The sequence below is a fragment of the Mus caroli genome, unplaced genomic scaffold (assembly GCF_978045245.1).
Source record: "Mus caroli unplaced genomic scaffold, Mus_caroli_1 scaffold_15, whole genome shotgun sequence".
NCBI classification, from domain to species: Eukaryota; Metazoa; Chordata; class Mammalia; order Rodentia; family Muridae; genus Mus; species Mus caroli.
The window spans coordinates 25,281,980-25,305,449 of record NW_028227270.1 but is presented as its reverse complement, the minus strand read 5'-3'; the positions used below and the strand labels follow the sequence as shown (position 1 = coordinate 25,305,449).

The 23,470-nt window shown below is 41.9% G+C and overlaps 1 protein-coding gene across 2 annotated transcripts in view; it reads right to left on the bottom strand.

Moving 5' to 3' along the window:
- The window catches only part of Sv2c (synaptic vesicle glycoprotein 2C), a 180,735-nt gene that overhangs the window by 119,770 nt on the left and 37,495 nt on the right, over window positions 1–23,470 (bottom strand). For both annotated transcript variants that reach the window (XM_021180140.3, XM_029484979.2), the window contains exon 2: window positions 16,989–17,669. In XM_021180140.3, coding sequence (XP_021035799.1) covers window positions 16,989–17,568 — 580 coding nt within the window. In that variant the 5' untranslated portion in view covers window positions 17,569–17,669. The remainder of the gene's footprint in view (window positions 1–16,988; window positions 17,670–23,470) is intronic.

The window sequence follows — 23,470 nt, the reverse complement described above, 5'->3', positions numbered from 1 at the left end:
GCTGCTACATGATTACATACATGTTAACACTGCAACAAAGTCAATTTGATGAAATATTGTGTGACCTGTAACAGAGTTGGTTGTTCCAATCTGGAAAAAAACCACTAAAACCAGAAGGTAGCAAATGACCCAGGCAGGCTGCTTATGTCCTGCGACTTTGTCTCCTGTTTATATTCTAAGTGTGATCATCAGCACAGAAAGACACAGAAGTACTAGATAATGAATATGAATACAAAATTTTTTTTTGTAGATGATGACTGATTTTTTTAAGCTATTCCAGTCCATGGTATAATTACATTATTAGACATTGTACTGGCTAGTTTTGTGTCAACTTGACACAGCTGGAGTTACCACAGAGAAAGGAGCTTCAGTTGAGGAAATGCCTCCATGAGATCCAGCTGTAAGGCATTTTCTCAATTAGTGATCAAGGGGGAAAGGCCCCTTGTGGGTGGGACCATCTCTGGGCTGGTAGTCTTGGGTTCTATAAGGGAGCAGGCTGAGCAAGCCAGGGGAAGCAAGCCAGTAAAGAACATCCCTCCAGGGCCTCTGCATCAGCTCCTACTTCCTGACCTGCTTGAGTTCCAGACCTGACTTCCTTTGGTGATGAATAGCAGTATGGAAGTGTAAGCTGAATAAACCCTTTCCTCCCCAACTTGCTTCTTGGTCATGATGTTTGTGCAGGAATAGAGACCCTGACTAAGACAGTAACCAAAGTACTTAACAAACAAAATTTAAAACACAGACTTATTTCCTTCTCCTGTTCTGAAAACATATGTATGAGTAACATTATGATTATACAAGTTATTTTAAGAAACACACACACACACACACACACACACACACACACGCACACACGCACGCACGCACACACACACCAATTGATGAAAAAGAGGTCATGAATTTGAATAGTCTTGTTTTGTTTTGTTTTTATTTGTGTTTGGTTGGTTGGTTTGGTTTTGCTTTTTTTTTTATGATAGAGTTTTCCTATGTAGCCCTGGGGTATATGGAACTCACTCTGTCCACTGTGCTAACCTGGAACCCAGAGATTCCCCTGCTTCTCCCTCCCAGCAGGTATTAAAGCACGCATCACTACCATCCAGCTGGAGGCCATAAATTTGAAAGAGAGCACGGAGATGTATATGGCAGGGTGTAGAGAAGGAAATTGAATCTGATGTGTGCTCTACCCTCCCCCGCAAGCCCAGCATAGCCTTCACACTACCACTGCCAGGAACCTTCTCTTAGTTCTGCGCCAGAAGTCCACACCAGCTTCAGGCATCTCCTTCTTCCTTTCCTCTTCCCTCTCTTTATCTCCAGGCAGCTGAGGCTTTTCCTACTCAACACACTTACCTGATGGCGTTCCCCTCTTTCCTGAAAAATCTGACCAAAGACCCATCCTAGCCCATAAGGTCCTCTTCTCTCTTGCCTTCAACATGCCATCCGATCCTTGGGGCTCAGTTTTACCTGTCTGACGGACATCTCCCCAACTTCCACCTGTAATGGTTTGAATAGATATGGCCCCCATAGACTCATGTGTTTGAATGCTTAGCCCACAGGGAGTGACATTATTAGGAGGTATGGCCTTGTTGGAATGGGTGTGGCCTTATCGGAGGAAGTGTGCCACTGTGGGGGTGAGCTTTGAGGTCCTATGCTCAAGCTCCACCCAGTGCGGAAGAGACCTCCTGCAGGCAGCCTGCAGAAGGCAGTCTCCTCCTGCTGTCTTTGGGTAAAGATGTAGAACTCTCAGATCCTCCAGCACCATGCCTGCCTGGAGGCTGCCATGCTCCCACCATAATGATAATGGACTAAGCCTCTGAAACTCTAAGCCGGCCCCAGTTAAATGTTGTCCTTTATAAAAGTTGCCTTGGTCATGGTGTTTCTTCACAGCAATAGAAACCCAAAATAAGATACCATCTCTAGGGTTAGTTCTGTAGGCAGCCCCAGTATTGGCTTCCAAACGCTTCCTGGGTGGTTTCTCTCAAACATCTTGCTTGACATCTCAAATATAATGAAAATTTACTGGCTACCATTTATCTGCTAGTTCTAAGTTAAGGGTCACCTGTAGGAAGATACTGTTAGGTATTCTTAGTTCTTGCCTATAGTTTTCTATGCATGAGTTCCCCCTGCTCTTACCACCTCAACTGAGCTGAAGTGGAGCCTGGGATTACCATGCATTTGTGCTCTTTCTCAGTCTGTTGTCTCTAGCCTCATTTCTGCATTCCAAATTCTACCCAGAATTCAAGCCAAGTTCAAATGCTATGCTTTTCTGAGGCCCTTCTTTAATCCACTTCTGCTGCAGATAGAATAAATTCCTGCCCTGGCTCTCATACCTTGTGTGCAGCGTCCATATCTGGCTGATCTTTGTATGTCATATGGTAGACTATATGTAATGCCTTGCACAGATTTATTAATAATGTGGTGAATAGATGGACTCACCCTTGCTGTGTCCTTTCTGTGTGAAAGATGCTGTACTAACAGGTAGATTTCTTATAGACACTGTTAATTGAACTTCTCCCTTTGTTGTATTACAACTTTTTCTTTATAGATCTTCATATTAGTTCTTTGAGAATTTTGTCCAATGAGTTGAATTTTGACCGTATCTATCCCTCTTCCAATTCCTCCCAAATCTACAAACCCTTCCCACCCAATTCCTCTCCTCTTTTTTTTTTTTTTTAAATCTCATTAAATTCCAGTTGCATTGAAGCTGTATTCATGGCTACGTGTTCTTCAACTGGAGCATGGTAGAGCTACCAGTGGCAACACTGAAAACCAAATGATGCTCTGCCTCCTAGAAGCAATCAATTCCCAATAGCTCCTCAGCTGGGGGTAAGACTCCATCTCCTCTCATACCACAACTAAGCAGGAAATAAACACAAAAAAAATGGAAGGAAGGCACTGGGTGGCAGCACGCACTTCTCACCTCTGTGGTCTATCCCTGGGTGGGCATGTGTGTTTACGTGAAGTTGACCCCCACAGCGAGACTTGGTTTTGTTCCAGTGAGCAGCATGATTCATACAGTTTTCAAACAGCTAGTCTGACACAATTGTATCATTTATTTCTGGTCTAACTATGTTCTCTTGAGAAAACAAAATTACTCAGAGAAAATTCATTAAATTTTATGGGGCTGGATAAGCAGGGCAAAATGATCTGAAGGAACCATATTCTAATTGCATCACCATGACACTGGCACCAAGATGCTATTTCCACAAAATAAAGTCACACCAAGCCCTGCACACCTGGAACCCACGCCAGGATTTGTGCCTGTGAATGTGGTTAGAGATGTGAGATTCCCCACACCATGAAGGAAAAGGCATAAAACATATAGCTACTATTTATTAGTGCAAAAAAATGTATATCCTTCAGCTGTTGATATTGGCTGTTAGAAAACAAAAAAACAAAATACTACCTCTCCTGAAATGGTTTGTAGCACCATTTGCCCATGGTCGTTAGTGTATGCTGGTAAGTAAGGCAAACATTTCCACTCTGTGCTGGTATTTGCCCAAGCTCCCACCCTGGCAACTGTTTAATCCTTACCACAACTGCCAGGGATGTTGGTGGGGAAACCTAAAAGCGAAAGAACAGGGTTCAGTGTGTACCACTCAATGTGAGGGTCACACCTCCAGCCTCAGCAACCTGATTCCAGATCTGCAATGCCCAAACCGCACACTCACAATATCCCCAGGCCTTGCAAATGCCATTATGTCGTAGAAACGCTGGGCTAGATGATGGAGTTTTAAAATTCACATTTTGAATAAGAAAGCACGGTGAGATGGGGTAAGACACACATACCAAATTCTGATGCACTGATTCCTAAGCTCTGGCCAGCACTGGATGTGACTCCAATAAAGAGAGACAAGGAGATCAATGAGCTGTATGCTAATACCAGGCTCCTAGAAGGCCTGGTATTAGCATACAACTCCCTCTACTCTCCCTTTATCAATACAGGCAGTAGCAAAGTCATCCAGATAAATGTGAATGCCAGATGATCAAATGATAAGTTATTATTATTATTTTAGTATCAGTATGTCCCAAATATCACACATGACATTTTTTATGGGAAAAAAAATTTTTTTTTTGGTTTTTACACTATTATTTCTACACTTTAAATGTAACTGGATTGTGTGAGAGTTCAAGTTTATCTGAACTCTAACTTCCCCTTATGCTGGAATATCTGGAGAGTTGTATCGAGTGGCAAATAGAGAGGAACATAGCAGGCTGCATTATGTAGCTTAAGGCTGTTCCTAAGAGTTCACACTAGCCTGCATACTAACTAGTCATGGATAGGATGTGGAATATCAGAACACAAATGGCAAGTAGGCTGTGGGGACAAGAGTAGCCATCACAAGAAGGGAGCCCAGGAGATAAAAGAACAGCTATAGATGGGGACCATGTCCCGGTGAGTAAAGAAGCTAAAATGTTGAAGCCTTCAATCTATGGTGTGTCAATTCCAAACTCTTAAATCATTTTTTTTTCTGACCATAGGAAAAAAATTAAGCTGCTGATGTAAGGCTTTTAACTGAGGCACGGTCATTAATCTTGTTTGAGTCTAGAGAAACAGACTTACAGTAATGGACCAAAAGGTCAAATTGCCACCATCCTTAGCCCACTTGGCTACGCGCCTGGCATTGATCTTCGTGCATCTTGGATGTGCGCCATGGGGTCCTGACTGGAGAGTTAAGCTCATACGCACTTTGCTGTTTATCAACAGATCTAATTATTCAGCTTCTTACACCACAGCACAGAGCATCAAAGGATGAACCAGGCACAGTTCAGATGGCAGCACGGACAGGAGAGAAAGGGCACAGAGGGAAAGGATAGCACAGAGGCTGTGCTGAGCCATCAGGGCGTGGTCTTAGATGTGTGTCTGTTTTATAGTGTGTTAACATTTCAGGAAACAAAAGCTCACCATGCTAGTTACCACTGTTGGGAGGCAATTCCCATCTCTCCCACTAAGCTACACCCCACCCTAAAAGGTTTGTAATTTGTTTATGATTTTCTTCATTTGTTTTTGCTTTTGCTTTTTTGAGACATTTAGAAAGTATGTAAATCCCATTGATTTCCATAGTTCTAGCAAAAGAGCTTTGGCTCTAACAGCTTAATTTATCCTCACCCCCAAAAAAACCTCCAAAAAATTCTCATTTAGCAAAAAAATTCTACCAGCAAGTGACATTTTATGATTATCTGATTCCACATAAACTAATAATTAACTGCTGAATATTTGAGGTCTTATGTTAGCCCCCTCTGGCTTTTAAGAAGCATATTTCATTGAAACCAAATCATTTCTTCAAATGCTGCCCAGGGAAAGGAACCAAAGTCACCAATCTGGTATATTCATGAGAGGTCAAAATAGTAAAAACCAGAGCCCTGAGTTAGCCTGAAATTGCTTAGGGGATGCTGCAAGAAGAGCCATCACTGACTAAGGCAGAGAGCACATCTGGACCCTGAATTCTGGGAAGCTTCTGGCAACAGGTAGAGAAAGAGAGAAAGTAGCTCTCATCTGTGCAGGGCTGATCATCAGTTCCAGCATCCCCTTAAACACAGAAAATGAATGTAGTCTCTCTCTCTCTGTGTCTCTGTCTCTCTGTCTCTCTCTCTCTGTCTCTCTCTCTCTCTCTCTCTCTCTGCATGTGTGTGTGCATGTGTGTGTGTGTGTTAGTTCTGTGATGTGTTAAATTTTCCCATTTTTAATTGTTTCTATGGAATGGCGCTGGGTCATGAACCCAGGTCCTCAAGCATGCTCACATGGGCTCTTGTACCAATTCATATCCTTACCCTATTCTTTTGCTTGTTTTGTTGTTTATTTGTTTGGCTTGACTTTTTGTTTTTGAGACAGTCTATGTAGCCCAGGCTACCTTTGAACTCTGATTCTCTTGTTTCAGCTTCCCACAAGCTCACACTAAGCTTAGGAAATATAGTAGACCACGCCTACCTGGAGATGGACCTACCATGGGATGGTGCACATTGCCAGAGATGTATAGTAGACATCCTAGTAGACCTACTGTGGAATAGAGGGCATCTCCAGAGGTGTGAGTCATTATCATTCTCCTTTCTATACACTTTGCATCGATTGCACATTACCAGATGTTTTAAGAATGTGGCCTGAAGCTCTGGCTACTTTCTGTCCCATCAGATCAGTGGATGGACCAGTGTTTTGCAGGTGACTTTGGTCAAGGTCTTTTCTGGTGCCAGAAACATTTCTCCTCAGGAGAATGCAAAGAACTGGAGGACTATATTGGTGATAGATTGTTTAATCTTATTTTCTTGTTTGGCAATAATGAATCCAAATAAGATTTTGCTAGTATAGGCGTACAGGCTGTACTTCATGAGCTAATAATTTTAAAATTCAATTAAGATTGAGGTGACAGCTAGGAGGCTAAACAGAGCCAGAGGGCATATTCACAGCCCAGATAAAAGCCCATCAAAGACACTGAAGTAGACATGGAGGACAAAGAGACCATTCCCCAGGAGACACAGCTGTGGATCCCCAAATACAGCAAACACAGCAATCAAATTTCAGAGCACACCTAGGGTGCCAAATAATAAAAAAATTGGAATAAACTTGAAAGAGAACAATCACACACCAGTCTAAGCAGCAACAGTGGGATTTTACATATTCTACCAACAATGGCACAATTAAGGCATTGTTAACAGCTATATATAAATTTTTCTCATTTAAGACACCAGCCAGATCTAGTGCTCTTACTCCTGACATACAGATATCAAAACTGAGGAATGGAATTGTTTAACTTGCCAATCATCCTACATCAGTAAAATAGATTTTTCCATGTCCATCTAACTTTTTAAGCCTCTCATCTGATTCACTTCTCACACCACACCGCTGCCATAGTAGTTTCCTCAAACCCTGATTTAACAGTCTGTTCCTGCTCACTTCAGGATAAAAGCAATTCCTTTTCTTGATGTTAAGGTCTTTCCCAGTACGGGTCTACAGCTTGACCTGTGTCAGCTCTTCAACAACTCCTAGTGAACTCTTCACAGGGTCCGTGCTTGTCGATAGCAACATTATCTTCCTAGAGCATCACTCTTCTTAACTGCCCAGGGAGCTCTGCATCATCCTTCAAATACCTGCTCAGATGTTACTTCCTAGGTGAGTTTTTGTAAGTTCTCAAAGGCAGACTCAATGACTCTGTGCTCTACACTACAGTATTATACTCATGATCATAGAGAGAACAGTGTATTAAAATCCACCTTATTACAAGTTACACCGGGGGAAAAAAACCCAAATAGCAAAGATCAGAAAATACCTTGCAAAGCACTTCACTCATAGCAGGTGCTCAATTAATGTCTTGTGACTTGGTTGTCCTTGCTACTTCCATTTTAAACAAAAAATTACTTGTCTTGGATGGAGGGATGGCTCAGTGGTTGAGAGCACTGGCTTCTCTTCTGCAGGACCCAAGTTTGGTTCCTAACACCCACATAAGGGTGTCTCGCATCTGTCTGTTAACCCCAGTCCCAGGGAATCTGAAAGCCTCTTCTGGACTTTTCAGGCACTGCATTCACTGCACATACTAACACCTCCATAGACATAGGATGCTTTTAACCTTGACTTTTCTTTGACAGTCTTATACATATATGCAATATGCAATAGTTATATTAGCCCCCATTGCCTTGTTTTATCACCCCCTTCTTTTCTTAGGAACCCTGTTTCCTCCCAGTTGGGCTCCCTCTGGTTGTTTCCTCCTTCAGCAACCATCAGCAGTCAACAGGGCCTCAAGGAGGGGTGAGGTCTCATGGATACCTCCTCTCTCTGTGATGGAAGGGTGAAGGGCCTGGTCTTGTGCAGCTATCCATAGCTGCTGTGTATTCGTGATGGCAATGGCCATGCTGTATCTGAATGGTAGCATCCCAGGTCATTCTTTCCCGTTGTCCACTTCTTAAATTCTGTCATCTCCCTCTTCTAAGATGTTTCCTGATCCTTAGGAGGAAGACATCTTCATTTTCTTTAATGCCATTCAGTTCTTCTTGTCCATTAGCCTAGTTCTTTCCTAATTATGCTTTTTAAAACTCATTTCCTCAAAATTACCACTGAACGTGACAATTAGGGATTATTGATGCAGTTTGCCTTGAAAAAGTTAAGGATTCTTTCCAGCTTCTGGCTATTATAAATAAGGCTGCTATGAATATAGTAAAGCATGTGTCCTTCTTACATGTTGGAACATCTTCTGGGTATATGCCTAGGAATGGTTGCTGGATCTTTCGGTAGAACTATGTCCACTTATCTGAGGAACTACCAAACTGATTTCCAGAGTGGTTGTACAAGCTTACAATCCCACCAGCAATGGAGGATGTTCCTCTTTCTCCACATCCTCGCCAGCATCTGCTGTCACCTGAATTTTTGATCTTATTTTTAATTAGGTATTTTCTTCATTTACATTTCCAGTGCTATCCCAAAAGTCCCCCATACCCTCCCCCCCACTCCCCTACCTACCCACTCCCACTTCTTGGCCCTGGCATTCCCCTGTACTGAGGCATATAAAGTTTCCAAGACCGAAGAAGGGCCTCTCTTTCCACTGATGGCCGACTAGGCCATCTTCTGATACATATGCAGCTAGAGACACGAGCTCCGGGGGGTACTGGTTAGTTCATATTGCTGTTCCACCTATAGGGTTGCAGATCCCTTTAGCTCCTTGGGTACTTTCTCTAGCTCCTCCATTGGGAGCCCTGTGATCCATCCAATAGCTGACTGTGAGCATCCACTTCTGTGTTTGCTAGGCCCCGGCCTAGTCTCACAAGAGACAGCTATATCAGGGTCCTTTCAGCAAAATCTTGCTAGCATATGCAATGGTGTCAGAATTTGGAGGCTGAATTTTTGATCTTAGTCATTTTGAGTGGTGTGAGGTGGAATCTCAGGGTTGTTTTGATTTGCATTTCCCTGATAACTAAGGATATTGAACTTTTTTTAGGTGCTTCTCAGCCATTTGGTATTTGGTAATTCTCAGTTGAGAATTCTTTGTTTAGCTCTGTACCCCATTTTTCAATAGTGTTGTTTGGTGTTTTGGAGTCAAACTTCTTGAGTTATTTATATATATATATATATATTGGATATTAGCCCCATGTTGGATTTAGGATTGGTAAAGATCTTTTCCTAATCTGTTGGTGGCCTTTTTGTCTTATTGACGGTGTCCTTTGCCTTACAGAAGCTTTGCAATTTTATGAGGTCCCATTTGTCGATTCTCAATCTTACAGCACAAGCCATTGCTGTTCTGTTCAGGAATTTTCCCCCTGTGCCAATATATTCAAGGCTTTCCCCCACTTTCTCCTCTGTAAGTTTCAGTGTCTCCGGTTTTATGTGGAGTTCTTTGATCCACTTAGACTTGAGCTTTGTACAAGGAGATAAGAATGGATCGAGTTCTTCTACATGCTAACCACCAGCTGAGCCAGCATCATTTGTTGAAGATGCTGTCTTCTTTCTACTGGATGGTTTTAGCTCCCTTGTCAAAGATCAAGTGACCATAGGTGTGTGGGTTCATTTCTGGGTCTTCAATTCTGTTCCATTGATCTACCTGTCTGTCACTGTACCAGTATCATGCAGGTTTTATCACAATTGCTCTGTAGTACAGCTTTAGGTCAGGCATGGTGATTCCACCAGAGGTTCTTTTATTGTTGAGAATAGTTTTTGCTATCCTAGGACTTTTGTTATTCCAGATGAATTTGCAAATTGCCCTTTCTAACTCTGTGAAGAATTGAGTTGGAATCTTGATGGGGATTGCATTGAATTTGTAGATTGTTTTGAGCAAGATAGCCATTTTTAGTATATTAATCCTGCCAATGGGAGTTCTTTCCATCTTCTGAGATCCTGTTCGATTTCTTTCTTCAGAAACTTGAAGTTCTTATCATACAGATCTTTTACTTCCTTAGTTAGAGTCACACCAAGATATCATATTATTTGTGACTATTGTGAAGCATGTTGTTTCCCTAATTTCTTTCTCAGCCTGGTTATCCTTTATGTAGAGAAAGACCACTGATTTGTTTGAGTTAATTTTATATCCAGATACTTCAGTTGTTTATCAGGTTTAGGAGTTCTCTGGTGGAATTTTTGGGGGGTCACTTATATATTATCATATCATCTGCAAATGGTGATATTTTGACTTCTTCCTTTCCAATTTGTATTCCTTTGATCTCCTTTTGTTGTCTAATTGCTCTGGCTAGGACTTCCTCAACAGAGGAATGGATACAGAAAATGTGGTACATTTACACAATGGAGTATTATGCAGCTATTAAAAACAGTGAATTTATGAGATTCTTAGACAAATGGATGAATATGGAGGATATCATCCTAAATGAGGTAACCCAATCACAAAAGAACACACATGATGTGCACTCACTGATAAGTGTATATTAGCCCAGAAGCTCAGAACCCTTCTATAGGTTCAAAGGGGGAACAAAATACCCATGGAAGCAGTTACAGAGACAAAGTTTGGAGCAGAGACTGGATGAATGACCATCCAGAGACTGCCCCACTTGGGGATCCATCCCATAAACAACCACCAAACCCAGGCACTATGTCAGATGCCAACAAGAGCTTGAGGATAGAAGCCTGAGATAGCTGTCTCCTGAGGGGCTTTGTCAGTGCCTGGAAAATACAGAAGTGGATGCTCACAGTCATCCATTAGACCTAGCACGGGGTCCCCAATGAAGGAGCTAGAGAAAGTGCCCAAGGAGCTAAAGGGGTTTGCAGCCCCATAGGAGGAACAACAATATGAACTAACCAGTATCCCCAGATCTCCTTGGAACTAAACCACCAATACAAACAAACAAAAACAAACAAACAAACAAAAAAACATGCTCTCAGTCCCATATTGAACTTGAGTTGGAAGAGGTGAGTCCAGTCTCAAAATGGAGAGCTATGATCCAAAGAAAGCAGAGCAGCTGAGGAAGCTGTTTATTGGTGGTCTGAGCTTGGAAACCACAGATGATAGCTTAAGAGAACATTTTGAGAAATGGGGCACACTTACAGACTGTGTGGTAATGAGAGATCCCCAAACAAAATGTTCCAGAGGCTTTGGTTTTGTGACCTACTCTCGGGTTGAAGAGGTAGATGCTGCAATGTGTGCTTGGCCACACATGGTTGATGGGCATGTGGTGGAACCAAAAAGAACTGTTTCTAGGGAGGATACTGTAAAGCCTGGTGCCCACTTAGCAGTGAAGAAAATCTTTGTTGGTGGTATTAAAGAGGATACAGAAGACTATAACCTGAGAGACGACTTTGAAAAGTATGGCAAGATTGAAGCCATAGAGGTTATGGAAGCCAGGCAGAGTGGGAAAAAGAGAGGATTTGCTTTTGTACCTTTTGATGATCATGACACAGTTGATAAAATTGTTGTTCAGAAATACCATTAATGGGCATAATTGTGAAGTGAAAAAGGCCCTTTCTAAACAAGAGATGCAGTCTGCTGGATCACAGAAAGGTCGTGGAGGTGGATCTGGCAGCTTTTATGGGTCGTGGAGGAAACTTTGAAGGAGGTGGAGGAAACTTTGGTCATGGAGGAAACTTTGGTGGAAGAGGTGGCTATGGTGATGGAGGTGGTGGCAGCAGAGGTAGTTATGGAGGTGGTGATGGTGGATATAATGGATTTGAAGGCGATGGTGGCAACTATGGTGGTGGTCTTGGTTACAGCAGTAGAGGAGGTTATGGAGGTGGAGGACCAGGCTAAGGAAACCAGGGTGGTGGATGTGGTGGTGGAGGAGGAGGCTATGATGGTTACAGTGAAGGAGGAAATTTTGGTGGAGGTAACTATGGTGGTGGTGGGAACTATAATGACTTTGGAAATTATAGTGGACAGCAACAATCAAATTATGGACCCATGAAGGGGGGGCAGTTTTGGTGGAAGAAGCTCAGGCAGTCCCTATGGTGGTGGCTATGGATCTGGAGGTGGAAGTGGTGGATATGGTAGCAGAAGGTTTTAAAATAAAACAGAAACGGCTATAGTTCTTAGCAGGAGAGCGAGTGAGGAGTTGTCCGGAAAGCTGCAGGTTACTTTGAGACAGTCGTCCCAAATGCAATAGAGAAACTGTAAAAATCTGCCACAGAAGGAATGATGATCCATAGTCAGAAAAGTTACTGCAGCTTAAACAGGAAACCCTTCTTCTTCAGGACTGTCATAGCCACAGTTTGCAAAAAGTGCAGCTACTGATGAATGCAATGGAGTGTCAATTAGATGTCCAGTCCTGAGGGTTTTTTTTTTATCTGTTGTAGCTTTGTCTTTGTCTTTTTCTTTTCATTACATCATGTATATTGCCCTGTAAATTGTGGTAGTGGTACCAGGAATAAAAAATTAAGGAATTTTAAATTTTTCAATATTTGTGTAGTTCAGTTTTTCTACATTTTAGTACAGAAACTTTAACAAAATGAAGTTTTGAAGCTCATTGTTAATTACGACTTTGTATGAATTTTGCTAAAGTTAACTGTAAAGAAACACCCACTGACTTGCAGTTTAAGGGGAATCTATTCTCCCCATTTCCAAAAAGATGATGAATGGGTGCTGACATGTGGAGAGAATAGATATTTGTATGTTTGCGATGTGTGTTTAAGATAATTAGAATTGGGAAATAAAAAATAGTGTATTTGTGAATTTAATAGCATTAAGATTACCTTCAAATGAAAAAAAACCAAAAAACCCAACACATGGTGGGACTCGTGTCTCTAGCTGTATATGTAACAGAGGAGGGCCTAAGTCGGCCATCAGTGGGAGGCGAGGCCCTTAGTCCTGTGAATGATCTATGCCCCAGTATAGGGGAATGCCAGGACCAGGAAACAAGAGTGGGTGAGTTGAGGAGCAGGGGGAGGGGGGAGGGGGGAGGGGGAGGGGACTATTGGAGGGGAAACCAGGAAAGGGGATAACATTTGAAATGTAAATAAAGAAAATATCAAAGAAAAGAAAAGAAGAGAAAAGAAAAGAAAAAGTCAAGGAGCCTCACATAGGATGTGTAATCATTACATGACTCCATATTATTTATCAAGCACCTTCTTGAGCTTTCCAACAATCTTGTACCAGTCCTTGATGACCATGGTAATGTTTTGATTCCAAACTACTTATTTTTGGAACTCTAAACATGAAAGCAGTTGAACTAATCACATGGCGTTCTCTGCTTCACCAGGAAGGTCTAAGAAGAAGTAAGTCTGTGAGTGAGATGGGGAGGGGAAGGAAGGCCAGCAGCAGGAGGCTTGTCCTTTGGTCAAGGGACCAGGAGCTGGGGCATGGCTGCACCCGATATGATCACATCTGATTACTCTGTTACATCTCAATGTGCTTGCTCACTAAGCCTTGGGGCAGGAACTAAGCCAGTCATGGCCCCACAGGACACCTTGAGGAGCATTTGCTCTGAGCCTCAGCAGTGGGAAGAATGGATGACTGATGTCTGAGAGGAGCCTACCCTGCAACCAAGGGCAGTGAATCTAAGAGCTGTGTTCATGTTCCTACATTTTTAACCTTGTTCACCATGCTTATACAAAGCCATTTGCAGCAGCCAACAAATCAAGTTCCAGACTTCAAGGCTGGTTTCCGTCTTTGCTGTAAGACTAAGCATTATTTTCCGAGAGCCATCGTTGCTCTGGTGGAGGCCACTAACACTGACACCTTCAATGCAATGGCTCCTGACTCTCTGGCACTTGAGTCACAATAGGGAATAAACCACAGACATTTCTATTCTTCCCAAAGACCCCAAAATGAGACCGCATGGAAATGGGAATTTTCCTTCCTGCTAATAGCTACATTATACATTCCTAGTTTGATAGTTTCCAGTGGACTGCTTTCCCTCCATTGGACAATTTCCCATCCTTTTCCAAACTAATCCATAAGCCAATCCTTGCTGACCACCCCTGGACTAACGCTCATTTTCTCATTGTTACTTTACACAGGATCCTGCCCCTTAATAAGTCTGTCCTGTTTTCTTTTTGGCCACGAACACTTGCTTCCTTGTCCTGGGAATCTGCAGACACATCTATTTCTTCTAGACTCTAATTTCTCAGGGTAGGTATTCTCATTCTCTCTCTCTCTCTCCCTCTCTCTCTCTCTCTCTCTCTGTGTGTGTGTGTGTGTGTGTGTGTGTTTCTCTCTCTGTCTCTCTCTATCTCTCCATTTTCTCATACATTCCTGGTGGTGGTACTATGCTTTGCATACTATAAATGCTTTAAAAATTGACTTTAGCAACAGGGAGTGAATTACCTCAAAAGGAAAACATCTATCCCCTGAAGAAACAACTCATTAGATAATTAAATATTTACTCTCTCTCCTTCCAATCCAATTAACAATGTTATCTGTGCACACAGGCAAATGTACACACAGTGTGCCTTAGTTAACCTAAGTCAATCTTTTGGCAAACACAAAGACAGGCTCAACCTCACAAATAATTAAAACATAAACTGGGTCATATGCTTGTTCCTGGTTTTCCTTGAGAAAACTGACGTGATGTTTAGTAGCAAATGAAAATTTATTTTGCAAATCCATATCCACAAAAGTGCCATCAAGCATGGGTCATGCGTCCTCCTTTTCTGATTTTGTTCCCACTGCTATGACTTAGTGTGGTAATTATATTACAAAGCCATTATCCGATGAAATGAGAATGGCAAAACAATTTAAATGCTTGTCTAAAGAGACTCTGTTAGAATGCAATTATGAGTGAAATTACAATGGAAAAATAATTGAAATGAAAATCTGGAAGGCAGAGTCATAAAACCACTAAAGCGCCTGTGTTAGGGATTCACCCTTGAGTGATTCACCCCAACTCCTCCTGGGGACACCGATCAATTCACTAAAGCAGGCAACACTCATAGACAGATGGAGCGATCCAGGTTCCTCTTTTCCTGCAGTATTATCTACACTTTTTAATGGCACCTGCGGATGTGTCTCCTCACCAGGTGCTGGCTTCTGTGATGGACTGATAAGGGAACAAACACTATGCAATGCTGTGCAATCCAGCACCATGAAGGCTATGGGAAAAGGGCAAGCATGGACTAGGCTTTTCTGTGAACTCTCCAATATAAACGCTAGCGTCATAGATTGAAAAGGATTTTCAAATACAAGCCTGCAATGGTTAACTAATCATGTGAATAAAATTCTAAGGATCTGACTTGACACATTCTACTGAAATATTCCCTTAGCAAAGTCTTGAAAGTTCTTGGACAACCAGGCTCACACTGATACTCTTGCTCACCAGAGGAAAAGAAAATCAACAAAGGAAAAATAGTGCCAGATACAAGCGATCTGCTGAAATAATTTGATGACTAGCTAAGCTTTCCCCTCTAAGGCATGGTGATGTCTGCATTTTGATGGTTGAACACACACAAATCTATCAGCAAAAGTATTCAAGTTATTCTTCCAACTTCCACCCCGTGGCCCCTTGCAATCTGCTTTTAGGGACCTGGCTCTTTCACTCACACAGGAGAAAGCAAATACCCACACAGGAGGAGCTAATTTAAATAATAAAAAGCTTTAAAGGAATTAAACAATGTTGGTTCTTAATTTCCTCTGTAATTATCTCTTGTGCTGTCAGAAAGTTGGGAATCGAATCTAATTGTACACATTTCTTTGCATCAATGATTATGATATTATTTAATAAACTATATCACAAAACAAAAGTTATATGCTTTCTGTTTCTCAAGCTTAGTTTAAAGACATCTCCTGGAAATATAGACACTAGTAGTCTAATTTCTTTAATAGACTCTCAAGCATGTAAAGTCTACAAACATGTTTTTAGAGACACAATTTGTAAGAGGAGCTTGAAAACCCTTCGGACTTAAGGTATCAAGGAGTTGACACAGACACTTACAATGTGTGTATGTCTCCAACTTCTCTCAAGAGCATTAACTACAGCTCCAAAAGAGCAAGGACCTCGAGTTTAGTGAGCTGGGTATAAAAGTAAAATCTGATGTCTAGACAGCTTACAAAAGACATATTGCAACACATGGAATTGAATTATTAATAAAATTTTAAATCAATTTTAAAAACCATATTAGACAATGAAGTTTGTCCAGCTTGGGTATAAACACTGAAAACCAAGTTATAATCACCTACAGAAAATTATATTACAAAGCTAATTGGGGAAAAAAATAAGCAAACATTCTCAGGGATCATAGAGGAAAAAGCATCAGTGTTTTAAAAACAAATGACAGCATTAGATGCAATATTTGAAACCAACATTTACCATTTTTCTAGATTATACCTCTATTTAGACAGTGTCAAGTCATTTTCCTATGAAGGTCCAGGGAATGAACCCAGGGTCCCACATATGTCTGGTGAGGGCTTTACTACTGTGCTACATCCCCAGCTCCACCTTTGACTTCAGTAAAGTAAGTCTATTCTGCCATGTACCCACATGACATATAAGAATGTGTTGCATCCCCAAAGGCTATATTCATAATAGTGACCCAAAAACTGCATTGCTAGTGATGTCATAGTTATCTCTGCAGATTTTAGTGATAAAAATGAAATCTACATGTAGTGATGCACTTCCCATTAAATGTCACACGACTTTTCCTAGAGTAGGCTAAAATGCATTTCTCTAACTTACCTTTTAAAATGCACATAACTAGGTGGTAATGATGGCTACATAAAACCTGAAGAAATCATCCAAAAAGTTAGCTACGGAACCCAAGTGACTCCATGCAGGTGCTCACTGCACAATTTCTCTCCTTCTTTTGTAGTTAGAAGATTTGTCATTAAAAATTGCTGGAAAAAAATGCAATGCTCTAAATCAGTGGCTCTCGCCCTTCCTAATACAGCTGTGACCCCTTAACACAGTTCCTCATGTTGTAGTGACCCCCAATCATAATATTTTCATTGCTACTTCATCACTATAACTTTGTAAATATCTCATATGCATGATATCTGGTATGCAACCCCTGTGAAAGGGTCATTTTACTTGCAAACGGATCACAACCCGTAGGTTGAGAACTGTTGTTCTAAATGAAGGTTATTTATGCTGTGCTCCATAAATAAAGCATTCCAGAATGCTTCACTGCATAAGGTACTCACCTAGCCATCCGGATCCTGAATTTGGTATGCATAGGTCTGTCTCTGCACTGGGTAACACGAAGCCCACTACAAACACCTCCACGCCATCTGCCATGAGAGCCATGCCCAGGACGAAGAAAAGGGCCCACTGGAAACGGCCGTGGCCACACTCTTGGATTATCAGCTCATACTGCTGGGCGAGCTCTTCCTCATCAGCCCTCCTCTCTGACTCTAGCTCTCTGCGGTCCTTGTACTCATCGCCTTTGGGCTGTCCTACGGACACGATGCTGTCCTTCCCCTGGTTCGTGCTGGGGATGCCCTGGTACTCCCCTTCATAGATCTCATCCTCCTCGTCGTGACCCTCAGTGGCCTCACTTGAGCCTTCGTCATCATTGGCCTCCCCACTGTAGGTTTCGCCAGGTGGGTAGTAGTCATCATCGTCCTCTTCATCCTGGAACCGACTGTAGGACCGCTGGGTGTATTCATCCTGGGCCCGGTCCACTGCCTGGTTCACCTTCTTCACCGTCTGCTTCTTCACCTCTTTGGCAATGTCCTTGGCGCCCTTCATCAGTGAAGTCCTATCCTTGTAGGAGTCTTCCATTTTATCTCAGCAGATGGGCAAGGTGTGGCAGGGAAGAGTCCACGGAGAATGTTCAGCAGCTCAGCTGCAACAGCATCATCCACTCGCGGTCCAGAATGGAGCTGCACAAGAAGAGCCAGGAGAGATACACATTAGTCCTTTCCCTCCAAGCGCGCAGGCTCTTCTCACTGTCCCACATATGAAGACACAGATGCACCGTTCCTGCTTTGATCCCCCGCCCCACACATGAACACTTCTGTGCTGCTTCTCTGTTCAACGGCAATCAGTGCCTGGAGTAGCTGGCTAGGGTTGTTACTATAGTTTTTGTTTTTTGTTTGTTTGTTTGTTTGTTTAAATTGTTCTTAGGATAATGCTACTCAGGTGTTCTATCAAGAGTGAAGATAAATTCCTTATAGCTTTTAAAGTACAAACATCATGTCTCAACCACAGTCCCGGCCATGTCCCACACTCTAGTACTTGGACAGCACAAACTGAACTCAGAGCAGGTGAGGTTTTTGTTTGTTTGTTTTTGTTTTTGTTATTTTAAGGAGGAGCACAAAGTTAGGTGGGTAGGGAGGTGAGGGGTAGATCTGGAAGGAATTGAGGTTAGAGGAATGAGTATGATTGTGATCAAAATAAATCATAAGAAATGCTTCAATAATTAAAAAAAATTAAACGGCTGTAAGGATATACCTTGACTCACAAGCCACACAGCCACATAGACTCACAAAGCTTACACATATCCACTGTGAAGGCGTGACTGGATGAAACTAGAACCCCTCCTCCCCCAAGCTTGTTTCCTTTTTGCTGAACAGCTCATTGTACAATTCTCAGCCTTGTTTCTAGACGAATTATAGAGTATAATGTACACTGTGCACCAGGCGCCAATTTTCATTGAAAATCATAATTCACTGAAAACCGATGGGCTAGAAAGATGGCTCAGTAGTTGAAGCTCTTTCTACACAAGCGAAGAAGTGGTGTTTGGATCCCCAGATCCTGTGGAAATGCTGGGTGGCAGCTTGCCTCTAACTCAAGTCTCCAAAGGTGGAGGACAGAAGATCCTTAGATAATGCTGACTAGACAGTGAGCCATATGGGCCAGCTTTGGATTTGACTAAGAGATTCTGCTTCAAAAAAGAATATGAAAGACACATCAAGGAATATTCCCAAAATAAATCTCAGGCTCCCACATGAACAGCTGCATACATGCATGTGAACACACATGCAGACATACACACACAGACATATATACACACATAACACACAGACACACACACACACCCCACATATATGCATACCACATACTATGAACATACAAATGGTTGGTTTGGTGCTTACTATAACAAGTATGTATGAAGCGTTTTATGTGCATCCTATATTTTTCCTTGTTCTTTCAGTCTTATAAAATAAATGTGATAGTCTCCATCTTTCATAAGAGAGTACCAAAGCATAAAAGGGATTAACATGTCCAGGGCCATAGGGCTTGTCACAGAAACTGGGGCTCTCTCAGATGGGTCTAAGGCCAGGGTTTCTGCCTTAGCCTCATCCAACTCACTTGGTGCTCCCACTAGGGTCTGAGTAGGTGCTCCAGCCTGCTTTCTATTCTTTTCCTCCCTGAACTAAACTTGTTTACCACCTCTCCTCTGAGTTATACCATGGCTTTATAGTAAAAGAAGTTGGAGGTATTGATATTTTTCACCAGTGATGCCTTTAAATGAACAGTGATTCTCAAGTGCAGTCTTGTTTTTTCAGAGAAATGATCACAATACAGTGCCTGTCTTTGTAAAGATAATATGATGAAGTTAAATACGATATTGTGATCAAGAGGACAGGAACCTAGGCAAAGCCTTGAAAATTTCACAATCTCCAAGGGGCCCGTGTGGTCCTTTCTTACTCTTTTGCTGTGGGATGACAGTGGTGATTCTGTATTGTAGTGAGGGCTAAATGACTTGCAGTTTACACTGTTTTTAGGACAGAATTTGACATCTATGAAATCATGTTGCTTAGAGGCAGAGCCTCCCATCAGGAGTCAGATGCACATCTTTTAGGAAAGAAAAAGGGTCAAAGGTCAGGGAGGGCCTTAATGAGCAGAAGACTTGGTCATGCATGATGTAAGCTAAGACCTCAGTATGGTCTTTCAGGAAGATGCCAGACATTTAGTGATGTCTCCACCCAAGCTTTCACACTGCCACCCCTGTCAAGTGTCAGCTAAGGGCACCTATGGGTGACCCTGAAATACAGGTGCTTTCATCTCTCTGCACAGAGGTGATAGCAGCTTCAGCACTGCGGGGCAGTCTTTGAAAAGAACAGGCAGATGACGGAAACAAGGCACAGAGGAAATCTGGGAGAGCACAGAGAGAGGTATCCAAGCCTGTGTTGGCCGCACAGGAAAGCAACTCCTCCAGAGAGTGTGCTGTCATCTTTCCTGCATTGGCAGGACTGGAGATCAGACTCTGAACAGGCTGGGCAAAGACACTGACACAGAGCTATAGGCAGTCCTCACGCTCCTGTGTAAATGCCCTGATCATCATGCTGAGCCACAGAGCTCATAGCTGACTAAAACTACGTTTTCAGAGGTGATAATTAAAACAAATAACTTTACATCAAATGACATCTTCTCTATTAAATGATAGGCACATTTTGCACAAATATAGAAAAGATAACCTGTATATATCAATGAGAATTATTCTGGCAAGATGTGTGATGTATGACTCTGTGTGTGTGCGCCCGCGCCTCCCAAACACATTTCCTCTTTGGGTGGTTCACAAAATAGCATATATCGAGTAATGCCACATAGTATTTTAAAGTTGGTTCACACATGTTCCCATCACACACATACATGAACACACACACACACCAGAGATAGATTGATAGATAGATAGTTTCTGTTTCTTCACAGACCCTCTGCTTTCAGTCTTTCCCTCTCTTGTAGCCCTCATCAGCTATACTATAAACAGTTCCTAGGATGAAGGAAAGACAGTTGTTATTAAAAGCTAAACAACAGCACATCTTTCTCATATCTGCCTTTACATAGACTTCAAAGTGTGGTGCACTCATTGCATACTGGCACCCATAGCAGCAGCTAGTCTGTTTTCTACACAGCCCAGATATCAAACCAGGCAGCCCCACTCCGGAGCTCACTGGTTTAAGCAGTGAATCAACTACCTTTTAGTGAAACTGTGAGCCTGTGGTGGAAATGAATCTTTGTTAAAGGAGAGTACCACACCAGAAGCCTGGGGATCATCTGGAATTTTTTGCAAATGCCTGGTATGCAGGGATTGTGCAGAGGGGATTATTATGAAAGAAGTTAGTTCTCAGAGGCAGGGAGAATAGAATAGAGAGCAGTTACTAAAAGCATGTAGAGTTTTTATTTTTACAAAGCGAAAGGGAAGGAAGAAAGATGCTGATGATGGTTGTAGAATATTCTGAGTGTACAGTTAAGGATGATTAAATGTTTATTACATTTATTTTATCACAATAAATATATCAGAAACAAGAATTTTAAATATATTTTATTAAATTCTTGATAATTTTATAATATGTATTTTGATCATACGCTCTCTTTCTCCCCCAACTCTTCCCAAATCCACCCCCGACACTTCTCCGTGTCCTTTACAAAAAGAGAAGATATTAGCTCCTAGAAGATATCCTGGAAAAATTATTTAAAATTATATAGAATCAATCTCTGTGTGTCTCTTTGTGTTTCTCTCTCTTTGTGTCTCTTGTGTGTGTGCACACACATGCAAAGAATAATGTATGTTTCTACAACCTAGAGATCCTTAGCCTTAACAGGGCTCAACTTTGAACACTCAGACTGTGCAGAGGAGCAAGCATGGAGCACAGAGCACAGAGCACGGAGCAGGGAGCACGGAACATGGAGCATGGAGTTAGTCACTGCACGTGTGTACTTGAAGCCCAGTTCAGATCACTTTAGCATCTCTAACTCTTCCAGTGTGGAATTCCCCACTGGTGCCAGTGGCTCTCTCAAGTCATACAGGACTTCATGGCTTTGTGTTGTCTGTTTTGACTGTCAGGACACCTTCTAGAACAGTGGTTCTCCGAATGTCACCTGTGGATCTCCAGCAAACCCCCGAGGTAACACTAGGAAGCTGTGAGCTTCTATAACAACAGAGTGGTTGTTTGGTTTCATTCTCCCAGGAGTGGACAGTCATCTTTGCAGGAGCTACCTGCTAAATAGTAACATCCCTTCTCTAGTCGGTGATGGGATGTCCCTGCAGACGCTTGTGTTAGAGAAAACATTCCCAGGCTCAGCTTCTAATATTTCACTAACAGCTTTAATCACAAAATGAAAGCTCCTCTATCACGAATAAGTTTTAAAATTGAAAGCAGGTCTTAAAATATAGAACTACTCTTTACAGGGTACAATCCAGCACTGTGAAGCCTCCTGTGGGTTTTCTGTTTTTGTTTTTCCTTTTGTTTTAAATTGGGTTTTGTGGTCACTTCTGCTATAGCCCCAAATGGGTAACAAACTGTTGAACTAGTTTGCCTATCATTTTCTCTCAGTAATTCTGGATTCCAAATTGTGTACAGCTGCTGTAAGACTTGGGGTTTTCATCTTGGATAAGTGGTAGAGAGCTATTGGCTGTCCTTCTACCAGGTAGAGGTGGACGGTGTTTTCTCGTCTCCCAGTCTGCCTGTTAACCACACCCTGGTTACAATCTTACAACAGTCTCAGTCCCCGTGCTTGCATGCCCTCCTTTTCGTTAAATTCCCTGAGGATTTCTTTGTCCTTCAGGGATCAGTCACTTTGATCAGTATTTTGAAATATTACCCAGGGCATGGACTAGGGTATAGGGCTGGGGAGAGCAGACTGGAAATGCATTCAGTCCAGGTGGATGCTTTCATAATTTGCTTTGATATTGCAACCTCTCTAGCTTTTCAATATTATTCTGCCACTTTAATTTACATTGGGCTTTAATTTATCTGACCTGACTCCTGCCATTGGGCAATTAGGCATTTATTATTATTATTATTAGCAACATGTGCTGAGAATTCCTGAGGCCAAAAGGAAAACAGAATTTTGGTAATTTTAAAATCATCGCAATGTCATATGGGAAGGTTAGAAGGATACTGTTTTCCTGTGTTTTCACCTATACCGGAAATTGGTGGCTGGGATGAATGAAAAGCTTGCTTTAGCATGTTAGGTGGCATTTGACCTCTGGTTAAATTGAATGTTTCTCATGAAATGTTTATCCTGTGCCATTCCCATTTTGGGTTGACAGTAGGTTTAGTGGTCACTTCCAGAAAGACCTGTCTGTGTTTTAGCCACTATTTATAAGATATATAAATGATAGCTGAAAAATTAAGTTAAAATATTGAGATAAATCTCCCTGGACTATGCGGGTATGTCGAAGATCGAGGGACAACAGTCCTTGTGAGAGCGGACAGAAAAGACACGGAAAGGAACCAGTCCAGACTGCAGCAACAGCCAGATACCAAGGGGTCCCAGAGTCACCCACCCTGAGGGACAAGGAAGACATCTCTCTTAGAGAGGCTGTGGTTCTACTAATATCTCCATGCTCGGATTCTGGCCTCTAGAGCAGAGAGAAGATAAATTTCAAATCACTCAATTTGTAGCAATCTGGTAAGGCAGACACAAGACACTAACACAGTCTTTTGCTTACTGAATTTTAAGAGGAACAGAAGCCTTTTTGTGTGTGTCATAAACATTTTTCTCAGATTGTCTTATCCACAATGAATTTTTGCCATGAATAGCTATTATAAATCACTTTATATAATCTACTTAAGTAGGTTCTCTGTTAGTATTTTCTGCCTTATTAGCAAATTTATTAGGGCCCTGTTGAGCTTCTAAAATATGTGTCTGTAGTAGAACTAGCTTTTGCCTAGTTGTTGAATATTTAGTTCTGTACTTATTTTGTATACTGTATGAGGTAGGGCTAGCT